Source organism: Nannobrachium achirus, assembly GCF_963921795.1.
Source record: "Nannobrachium achirus genome assembly, chromosome: 3".
NCBI classification, from domain to species: domain Eukaryota; kingdom Metazoa; phylum Chordata; class Actinopteri; order Myctophiformes; family Myctophidae; genus Nannobrachium; species Nannobrachium achirus.
The window spans coordinates 42,456,305-42,468,308 of record NC_137812.1 but is presented as its reverse complement, the minus strand read 5'-3'; the positions used below and the strand labels follow the sequence as shown (position 1 = coordinate 42,468,308).

Below are 12,004 nucleotides of genomic sequence, written 5' to 3'. Positions count from 1 at the left end.
TTAGAGAGTGTCTCAACAACTCATATCCTTCTCCTGAAAGTTTTCCCATCCTCCATGGTTTCCCTATTAAATATATACAGGCAAATATATGAGCCCCTGCCCTTTTAACCTGTCTGTAAAAAATGCCCTCTCCAGACCATGAATGCAGTTTTTATATGGTGAAAAGAAATGCAAATGCCTCCTTTCCATGCCATACCTGAAGGCAGCATTCAAGAGAATTGCTTTGTCCAAACTCTCCAGAACTTGAATGCAGCATCTTATGTTGAAAGAATTGCCCTCTCTGTGTTGAAATCCATGCCGTTACACCACATCACCAGTATTGACTTGATTATGCTTAGTTCAGTGTGGTACTACACGACGCACTCACAACGCGTCGCGCATTGTGAGCTTTGAGGTCTGCTATTTTCAATATTTTCACCAAAACAGCCCCTGCCTCTCTAAAATTCTCTGCACGTCCCTGAATATATATATATATATATATATATATATATATATATATATAAATTATATATTTATTATCTATCCATCTTTGCATGTGCCCTCCCTCCATTGGTCTTTCCACCGCCACCTACCTCCATGCTCAGTCAGAATGGTATCAACAGGATCATTGAGGGCTGAGCAGGAGCACTGTGGCAGCAGTATGATGAGGTTCATACGATGAACTGCACCGGCAAACTCGTCCAGACCACGGAACTGCTCTGACAGAACACGCACATCTACAGGGATATAAATGGATATATAAATATACAGTAGGCTACTTAACATCTCTGTCTGTTTCCTCTCTCTGTCACCCTCTCTCTCACACACACACAGACATACATAGAGAACTCACAATATCAGCTCTCTCTAGTTGTGCGCCACTGTCAAGTGCAAGATCTACAAGCACACAACACACCACAATGTGACCGTTGTGAGCTTGTAGATAGGTAGCTAATTGTGGTCTGGGACAAGTATAGAAATCAGACTTTACACCCAAGTCACATATATTTCAAATATTGTACTTCAGTACCCATTCATATCATATGTGTGTGATTCACTTATTTAATCACCCATTGTCTTAAAAAGCAGTGGTTCTCAACCTTTTCAGGCCGCGACCCCCAAAATAATCCTATTTCAACTGGTGAACCCCCACCCTGACGAGCACAATAAGAGTTGAGGCATTACATTTTGTATAACAGTTCCATTGTGAAAATAGCAGATCTACATGCTCTTTTCACAAGTGCTGCCTCTAATATTTGATGATTTGGCCAATGTTTAATTTGTCATGTTAGAGGTATTAAAAAGTCCTTAAATAGCCACTTTAGAAATGTGCATAAACCCTCTCTATACACTTAAACTGTATGTTGGTTTGTTTACTGTTGAGTGAGAAAAAAATGTTGCACATTAAGTTAATCATCTGGGGACCCCCCCAAAAATAATTTGGGGACCCCCCCTAAGGGTCCTGACCCACATGTTGAGAACCACTGTAATAAAGGAAATCTAACTTTTTCTATGATTTTTTCGATCAACATTTGTCCTCACTCTTCAAGTCCATTGGTGTGAGCAGCTCCTGCAGCTCTTGGGTCTGTAGAGGAGTGAGGTCACCGCCACAGACCAACACCTTTCCCCCTGAACAGCTGGCACACAGGGCAGCTATATGAGCCACGGTCAGCGCAGAGAAGGACCCTGCCACCATGATGTCATTGTTCTCAGAGATGAGGGACCGCAGAGCATTCACCGCCAAACACACAGTCCTGTCCTGGAGAGGTGAAGATGGTTATACTGAGTTCAGGGGGTGGGGGGTAAAAGGAAGAATTTTTCATGTAGCCTATGTTTCTAATACAAAAAATATTTCCTAAAATTGTTTCTGTAAATATGTTTTGGGCGCCCCCGCCCCCGGAAATAATAAAGAATAAATATTATATTCGGTTCATTTGGGTTTATTTGGGCTACACCACATAGTAGGCCTACATTCAAGCAAGAGTGTTTTTCTTCATTCTCAAGGGTGACTTCTTGAACCCACAGCGCCTAGCGGTGTCGTCAGCATTACCACAAACAGCTGGCCTAGTGACTTCTTCCACTTTTTCAGCTGACTACAGATCTCAGTAGTTGCTCCAGCTGGGCATGCAGGTGGTCCGATTCACAGGTTTCTTTCATTTTAGCAAGGAGTATAATTGATTTGCTAAGGGATTCATTCTATCATCAAACACATTAACAATGGTGGGCCTATAGGTTCCCTCCCACTGAGCAATAGTCGTTTTTTACACGACTAGTTTTTTTTTAGCCTTAATTTCACCCGGCTAGATTCCGGTTATATTCACACCGAAAATATACTTTGCAATTTATTCCATGATTCGATAACAATTTATTAAAAAAAACAACAGTAAGGTGCTTAACTGATCTCCTAATATTGGACTAACATAATTATAATATCCGTTGATCATTATTAAGTATAGTTTAGATCTAGCCGAGATTTAGCCAACTAATTATAGTCGCCGTATCAACGTTTATATTTACACCGAATTTAGACAATTAGATTTAATCCATATTTCAATAAACATTTCTTTAAAAAAAACAACTCCACGTTGCAGAACTGATCTCGAAATATTGGTGTAAAATGATTCCAATAGCCATCCGATCATTAAGCTATTTGTCTGGGTGTAGTCGTTGTATAGCCGGCTTTTCAACGCCTTTTTTTAAACCAATGTCAATATAAAGTCTTTAAAACAAAAATATACGATGAAATGAACTCCTCGTCTGTCAGTCAGACAGTGCAGTGCCGCGTGATTATGGATCCAACTGGGAAAGATGGATGGAAACGGCAAAGAGCGCTCGTTTTCAGTTATTGTCCACGACATTGCAAGCGGCCGGCGGAGCGCCGCGCGAGTTACGAAGCCGTGGTGAATGCAATCGTTATATTTACGGCCTGGGCAAGCGCACGATAAACGCCATGATAATTGGGTTTTGGTGCACCTCGCGCGGTCCAAGTGACTACAACGGAGCGCTCCCTACGTCCGGTTCAGCCAATCACAAGCTTCAAAAATGAGTCCGGGGCGTACACACACACACACACACACGCGCGCACACACACACACACACACACACACACACACACACACACACACACACACACACACACACACACACACACACACACACACACACACACACACACACACACGCTAACATTTAGTTTCCTCAACAATGTGCACTACACTAAAATGAACACAGGTGGGCAATGTCACCTTTTAATACGGCCAGAAAGTCTATACTATCATATCAGTATTGATGGCTGAGTGGATAGCGTCGCCGACTTGAGTGTCAGAGATTAGTGGATCGAATCCCACCGTCGCCCTACTTTTCACTACTTTCGACGGCCGCTAACGGCGAAATGTAGACTTTTTGTATCCGACTAATAGTGGTATATGTAGCAACCCGTGTAAATATAGCCGACTAAACAACTAGTCAAAAATATCAAATCTAGACCTTTACAACACTGATTTTCAACGCGTGGTGTAGAAGATAAAAACACGACTATTAGGCAACTAATACACCTCAAAATGCTTACTGGGCTGTCAGTCACACTCTCTTTTTGTCATACAGGCTCACCCAATCAAGGGTGCAGGTTTATTAGGCCATTAGGTACAGTATGGCCCTGCTAATAAGTTCAACACAACAAAATGTGTCTGTCAACTCCGAGTTGCATACTAATAGGGTGGGAATTGGTCCAAATCTATTTCAAGTAGATGATAATGGCAGTAAATTAAACCTTGAGTCAATTGTGAATCAAAAGAAACAACAACAAAAAAACTATCATGTCTTACGTTTCTATAGGCTTTGCTTTTGGGAAAAGCCCAGTTGGGCGGTGTCCCAGTTGGGCGGCGGTGTAGTGTTAGGCGGCAAGCGTACAGCTATGAGACCCCATTGATTTCTCGCCGAAAATTTGATGAGCAATACAATGGTTATATCTCACAGTTATTGTCCACGACATTGCAAGCGGCGCAAAGGCCAGCGGACTTTGGTCCTGCTCTTCGCGCCCGAGCGCCGCAGGCGCGAGTGCCCGCGAAGAGCGGACCAGGGCCGGCCGCGTGAGTTACGAAGCCGTGCATGGTGAATGCAATTGTTATATTTATGCCCAGGCCGTAAGGCCTGGGCAAGCGCACGATAAACGCATGAATGGGATGAAGATCGCTTGCTTTACAGTCTGTTGGAAAGGCTACCCCACCGCCTTATCGCTGCACCGCCCAACTGGGACACCGCCCAACTGGGACTAGCCCTTCCTTTTCACACAGCCATGTTGACATGAAATAGTAGGGTACATACATGTATTAGCAATATAATAATAATTAAGGCTCTGTTCCATTCAGTCAAGTTAGGGTGCTGCTATTGTGCAAGGAATTGCACACAGTTCCATTCAGTCAAGTTAGGGTGCTGCAATTGTGCAAGGAATTGCACACAGTTCCATTCAGTCAAGTTAGGGTGCTGCAATTGTGCAAGGAATTGCACACAGTTCCATTCAGTCAAGTTAGGGTGCTGCTATTGTGCAAGGAATTGCACACAGTACAGTACTTCACAGCCATATTGGCACACAGGTGTTACCAATTATAATAAAGGCTCTATTCCATTCAGGCCAGACTAGTCGAGATGCTGATATTGTGCATGTTGGCTCCCTGACGTCTTAATTAGTAGTAGGCTATCATTGATAACACCTGTGTTTACTATATTTAACGTCAATATGGTTGCTGTGAAAAAAGTCTCCTTGGGTTTATACTTGGCAAAGGTTAGTTTAATAAACAACTTATGTTACATTTTCACTTTGTTAGCCTAGCCAAAACCTGACAAGACAACCCAATGACTATAGAGCAGAGAGGAATGCACAGCATCAAGGCACACAACACATGCAGCCAGGACATAATAAGGCACTACCCCCCAGGTAAAACATCTTATGACAGCATAAATAACTGGAGACTTTATAATTCGTTTTTGGAAACATAAATGGAAAGGGCAAATTATTGCTTGCTAATAGCTAATTTGTGACTGATGCCTGGATTTAACAGGCCCAGTTTTCTCATAACTAGCTACTGTAAATAGCTAGGGGCAAATTGATTAAGAGTTTTTTTTTTTTTTTAGTGTGGTACCAGTTTTTATGTTGATTGTAATTTTCTTTCTTTTTTTACTCACTTTAGGCTACTTGCACTTGATGAAGCAATAATGTTGTAGCAATAATGTATGCCTGAGGGAGGCATTTCTTCTGCCTATACAGTTAATTTAAACTGTCTCCATTTATTTTGTGCACTCATAGTAAATTACATCTGAGGATTTTACAGTGTAGAGCACCTGCATGTCAGGAAAAACCTTGAAATAGATGCATGTGTAGAACAGTAGCATTTCTCTGAGATTTGTGGGCTTGACCTTTTCAGTGTTCCGTTCCGGCCTTCATTATTCACACACGCGGACGTTCTGGTTCCTACTATAGGGCATTCACGAATAGTGATTTTTAGTATTCGAATTATTCGACCTCAAAGTATTCGAATAGTCGAATATTCGACAGGACTGGCCAAACTGTCAAATATTAAGTAAGCAAGAGGCGAACATTGTGAGAATAGCCGATCTACATGCTCACAACGCCTCGCAACGCGAGGCGTTGTGAGCATGTAGATCTGCTATTTTCACAATATTTATCTGCGGAACCGAGTCACATTAAATGTAATACCTACAATTCCGAGTGCTTGTCAGGGTGGGGGTCCCCAGTTCAAATATGTTTATTTTGGGGGTCACAGCCTAAAAAGGTTTGAGAACCCCTGGTATAGAGCATTAACAAATTCATCCACCAGGGGCATTAACAACTCATTCTTATGACTTCCTATCTAGCCAAGCTTTATAAACTATATATTTTTTTAAAGAGAAAACAATAAAAAAAAAATACAAATAAGCAAATATTCGACTTCGGTGAACAACGTCGAATAGTGACTTTGATATTCGAATATTCGAATATTTGGTGAATGCCCTAGTTCCTACCTGCATGTGTAGCGCGAGCGATGCAGTAAGTTTGTTGAGCCGAGGCAGTGTGTGCGGCTGTTGGGAGAAGACCAGTGTGTCTGGACAGAGAGGGTCCTTGCAGAACGTAGACTCTTTCAGCTCAGTCACACACTCCACCTCACGCACACCGTGGCCTCGTAGCGCCTCACACACCTCCTCCACACTAGACAGGGTGACAAGAAAAGGTCATGCACCTTGAATTTAGTGTTTTAGGGAGAAATAAATCTCTCTCTGTGTTTGTGTGTGTGTGTGTGTGTGTGTGTGTGTGTGTGTGTGTGTGTGTGTGTGTGTGTGTGTGTGTGTGTGTGTGTGTGTGTGTGCAGGGGTGTCACAAGGGAGGGAAAAGTGGGACTGAGATACTAGGGCCCAAGGTGGTGGAGGGGCCTAGCAGATATACAAGCTCACAGTGAGTTGCGATTTTGTAGATCTGCTATTTTTGAAAAGTCATGAAAATGTGTGCAAATCTTTGAATATATGTATTTTTTAAACTAACTCAAATGTTGGGGGTCTGTGGCCAAATACATATCATTTTGGGGGTCCTTCACATGAAAAAGTTTGAGCACCACTGACAGAAACATAGGTTTTTTCAAATAAAAAACCTTGGAAGGATTTAGAAGACATTTATAGAATCGGGTCAAACATATTCAAAGACAAATCTTCATGATTTTTCAAAAATAGCAGATATACAAGCTCGCAGCTGCTGTGAGCTTGCACAAAATAATGCATAATGCGTTCCCGGTCTAAATGGTTTAAACCCCCTCCACCTATGAAGAACTCTCATGGGGGGCCCACAGTGAATCCTTGTACGCAGGGCCCAGAATTTGGTGCGACACCCCTGTGTGTGCGTGCGTGCGTGCGTGCGTGCGTGCGTGCGTACGTGTGTGAGATTGACATAGTGAGCATGTACTGTACCTGCTCCTGAGTGTGTTGACCCAGGCATAAAGTGGCAGCAGCCTGGCTCTGTGTTGTTTGGTTCTGACAGGTTCAGAGAGAACACCAGAGATACTCCACAGACCCTTCTTCACCCTGCAGCGAGCTAGAGACGCTGCCAGCTTTGTCTTGCACCTACAGTATATACATGGACAAAAAGCCACACACACCTGGATTATACATGGACTTCCACATGCTCAAACACAACAAGGACTTACAACTTTAGCCTAATATACCGTATTAGTGCACACATAGACAGCAAAGGGGGCTTGCGCCCCTGACCTTTTACCTGTCTGTAAAGAGTGCCCTCTCCAGACCATGAACGCAGTTTTTACCATGGTGAAAGAAATGCAAATGCCCTCTTTCCATGCCATACCTGATGGCAGCATTCAAGAGGATTGGCTTGTCCAAACTCACAACATGTTGCCGCAGCGCCGCTGCAACGCGTTGTGAGCTTGGAGGTCTGCTATTTTCGATATTTTCAGCAAAAGGCCCACAATGAGCATAATGGTCTGTGCACTAACCGACAGCCACAAGGCGCCCCTAGTATAGGCCTACTTCTTTCACACACAAGACCAGGGATATTGGGCTCAACCTACCGGTATGTTTGTCCCATTCAAACCACAGGTTTTTTGTTCTTGTTAGAGCAGGAACAACAAGATGACACTTTGTTAATCCTCCGTTGTTATAATTAACTCTAAGCTAGAATCAGTACAAATATAAGGATTCAGAAGTGGAACACGAAACAGACATTAATCCTGACAAAACAGAGAAGGACCAGCAAGCAAGGAAATGAGCTGACAAATGCCTCCTCTTTATTTCTCTATTTAGACGGCACAAATATTTAACAAAGATTTGACTTATCTAGATTTATCACATTATGTGACTGGAATATCATATGTAAATGATGATAACCTGCTTGAGCTGTAGTGTTTTTCTATAAACAAAACAGGAAAACAGCCTTAGCTGCTGCATTTTACCTTTTAATGAAATGACATGATTCAGTACAGTATCTGTGCAACGGTACCGCACTCCAATCCAGAAAGTCGTGACCCTATATTGACATTGCTATGTCTGACACAGATCAAATATTGCGATGACTCGTTTGAAAGTAAAATTGAAAGTGCTGGTACCTGCAGATACTCTGCATTCACTCCGCCAGTCCGCCTTCTACTGGATTGAGAAAGCATCACATCACCTCTGATCGTAACCAGTGAGGTTCCTTGATCTAAGCTTGCATAGAGTAACCCACTTCCTCCCTTTTGAAAGGTATATTAAATATACCCTACCTTCCAAAGTTTGGACACATCTTCTCACTCAATGTGTGTGAGAAGCTGTGTCGAAACTTTTGACTGGTTAGGGACAGGGACAGGGTACATACATTACATACAGTACATGCTGCATCAGACTGCACACCCATACTGTATGCCACTGATTCTCATGTATGTATCAAATGGGGGTTTGGGCTTGTGGCCCAATGCATATAAAACTAGAAGCAGTGGTCTTCCGAGCACAGGTCTTCACCAGGTCAGGTAGGTTATTTTGGCCACCTGGTGGTGCTATAATAGGCCAATGTGAAAAGGGTGCCATGTTTTCTTCGGCCTTTCACAGTGATGATCGGATGCTGCATGCATGATTTGAGGCATTTTGTTCCAAAACTGTTTTGCAAAAGTCAACCTGCTGGTGGCGCTAGAACAGGCCACGGAAATCACAAGCTGCGTTCATGATTTGGGCATTTTGTTCAAAATGTTCAACACACACACACACACACACACACACACACACACACACACACACACACACACACACACACACACACACACACACACACACACACACACACACCTGTGCAGACAGCTGTGTAGTTTTGTGACTTCCTGCTGAACCTCCTCCCCTTCCTCCGCAGGAAGCTCCCGAATGAGAAAGCTTCTGTCTTGGAAGTCAAACAGCATCACCATCGCCAACGGCAACAGGTCTGCAGACTGCAACACACCATCATCATCAATCATCTTCATCACCTGCATCATCATCATCATCATCACCACCACCACAGCCGTGATCATCTTTATCACCACTGACTATCATCATCTTCATACTAATACGGAACAGGTATGTGAGTTTTTTTAATAAAATATGTTTAGTTTTAATTCTCTTTCTCTTTTCCCCTTTTCCCAGTTATCAAGGCTTTGTTTACTAGTATCCTAACCTGCCCCCCTCACACACACACGTGCACACACGCACGCGCGCACACACACACACACACACACACACACACACACACACACACACACACACACACACACACACACACACACACACACACCGTATTTCATGGTGTAATTTGCAGTCTTCTGGTTAGAGAGCACGTCTGCCTGTCTCTAAGATGCATCATTCATTACCTGTAACCCGGCCGGCTGTGTACGGGCCTGAATACAAACAACCCTTAACTACACCTCTCCCTTTCTCACCACCACTCAGCTGTAGGCCAGCAGCACACTCGTACTGACTGAAGCTCTAATGAAAACACATCGTATTCAGTGCAGCAGTGTTGTATCATTCTATTAAATATAATTTGGTGTGGGTGGACAGTGATGTATATTTCATTGTCAGGGAGGCTCACAATTTGCTGAGAGGTGTGGAAACGGCTGTCAACGATAACGTCTTCCAGTAGGCCTTGGTCTAGAATAGATGGAAAATACAGTAATATGGTAAATGTGTGAAGTTTTACCTTTTGTTTATCAGAGGTTGAACTGAATGACAACAAAAGATCTGCAGACACAATATGCATATTGTATTCAAACCTTTGTGCGTAAAGCCATGTATGTACTGTACTGTAGTGTTGTGTGTGTGTGTGTGTGTGTGTGTGTGTGTGTGTGTGTGCACGCGCATAAATGCAGAGTCATGTGTACCGGTATACTGTGTGTGTGTGTGTGTGTGTGTGTGTGTGTGTGTGTGTGTGTGTGTGTGTGTGTGTGTGTGTGTTTGTGTGTGTGTGTGTGTGTGTGTGTGTGTGGCAAATGGCAAGCTCCGTCTTATCATTTTACTTCACAGCATCTCCTGCTGCTCTGACTCAAATAATTACTTTTCCCACAGAGCAACGCAATATATAAATATATACAATTTAATCTAGGGTGTGCAGTGGAAACCTCCATTCATTCATAGGTGAATGCTGGAACAACATTTGCTGCTGCTCCACAGATAAGGAGTCCCCAGGGGGTGGACAATGAGGCGAGCAGAGACGAGCCTAAATCAATTTAGCTCTGATATCCACTTTGTGCGCCTACGCTGTCCTGACGGGGTATAAGGCTCAAATCAAATCCAAAACATGTCTTAGAAAAGACTATAGGCCACTCTAACTTAACCTAACCCTAATTCACTTTAAGTAACCTTCCAGTGAGATTCATATGTTCTAGGGAGTTCAAACAAACCAAATGTGGAATTATGGCATATATCACTCACTATATATCACTACTTATATCACAAGTCAGTGGCCCCCAAACACTGTGTCGGGACCCATTTGTCAAAGACACATTTTTATGGGTCGCGAGTAAATATCACTTTTTTCCATTTCATAGAGTTTTGATTAATTTATTATTTCAAAAGATTAAACAAAATAAAATAAAAAATTACAATAACAATACAAAAATAAATAAATGTAATAAACTAAATTCTATAAATTAAAAAACTAAACGTTTAAGAAGTCGTGAAAATTGCCGACCTACGTTGTTAGCTTGTAGATTGGCTATTTGCAAATGTATCTTTTGGGTCTCGAGTTAAAAAGTTTGGGAACCCCTGCTTTAAGTCACTCACACTGAGTTGCCCGTACATTTGAGTGTGTTGAAGGCGAGCTGGTAGGCCTGTTTCTCTGTAATCTTGTCTGGGCTCTCCGGTATCTCTGGAACCGTGTCTGGCTTCTTCCCGTAAGGCAGCAGCTGGTGGGTCATTGGCTGGTCCACACGCAGCTTCTGGAAAATGGCTGCCGCCTGCATGTAGGCTTTATCTGATAGGTCACAGGAAACTACTGGCCCTGAGAGAGGAAGAGGAGAAGGGGTGGAAGAGAGGATGGAAGGATGGGAGGGAGGAGTGGATGTGTGACAGAGAGGAGTAGGAGTGGAGAGAGTTGAAGCGGAGGGGTGTGGGGGGAAAGAACCTCCTTCTTTAGGCAGGAGGAAGAAAGAAGCGAGGATGAGAAGGAGAAGGAATACATGGGGAGAACAGGGCAGGAGAGAGAAGAAGATGGAAGATGAGCCAAAGAAATGAAAGGAGGAGAGGAGGGAATAGTATGGAGGAATAGAGAGTGGGGAGGAAATAAGGAAAGGGATTTAGGCATGCATTGTCTGAAAGTTAATACTGTTCATCAATACTGTACGTAGGTGCTCTTTGTGTATTCCTATAGGCAAATTCGCAACTGAAGATGTAAAATTATGTTTGACATAAATAGATTTACACAAACCAACAATGTATACTGTACTGTAGTAAAAGTACATTTATTTGTTTACCAATTTAATACAATTTGTAGGGGAGTTAATAGAGTTAGGATTGAATTGCCATTATTTAAACATTTCGTAACTTACCTGGAGAAGGAGGTGTATGAGGAAGATGGAGGGAGGGCTCTTCATCGGTAGAAGAGGGTGGTGAAGGAGTGGGGGAGTCAGCAGCGGTGGTGGGCTCATAGTCCTCTGGGTCTGTCTGAGGACTGTGGTCTAAGTTGGAGACGAGGAGCTGCTCTTTGGTAGACCTGTTACTCACATCCATCATGGGGCTCCCTGTCAGAGAGAGTATGCTGTGTGTAGTGTACTGTATGCACCTGTACATGCATGAGAATTGGTAGTATAAAGACCTTACCCAAGATGACTTCAGATCTGTCAAATCACCCAGACACTTGTAGCACATCTGTATTGCACTCAGCCCCTCTGTGTCTGTTTCTTTGCAGTAGCCTAGCCGGTACAAATCCCAACTCTCTATCTCCGACCGAACCGAAAGACAGAAAGCTACGTTTGCTTACAGAGTCGAACTGGAGACCTGTTGCCAAATGTAAATAAGACGCATGGCGTCA

General features: G+C 43.1%; 1 protein-coding gene across 1 annotated transcript in view; it reads right to left on the bottom strand.

Annotated features, from left to right (window-relative positions):
• The window catches only part of LOC308282263 (putative methyltransferase NSUN7), a gene marked incomplete at its 5' end in the record, with an annotated part of 21,965 nt that extends 10,262 nt beyond the window's left edge, over positions 1-11,703 (bottom strand). Inside the window, 8 exons of the mRNA XM_080722609.1 lie at positions 573-698; positions 1,522-1,738; positions 5,998-6,181; positions 6,931-7,083; positions 8,794-8,930; positions 9,569-9,627; positions 10,775-10,975; positions 11,523-11,703. Coding sequence (XP_080578735.1) covers positions 573-698; positions 1,522-1,738; positions 5,998-6,181; positions 6,931-7,083; positions 8,794-8,930; positions 9,569-9,627; positions 10,775-10,975; positions 11,523-11,703 — 1,258 coding nt within the window. The remainder of the gene's footprint in view (positions 1-572; positions 699-1,521; positions 1,739-5,997; positions 6,182-6,930; positions 7,084-8,793; positions 8,931-9,568; positions 9,628-10,774; positions 10,976-11,522) is intronic.
• Between the last annotated feature and the right edge of the window lie 301 nt (positions 11,704-12,004).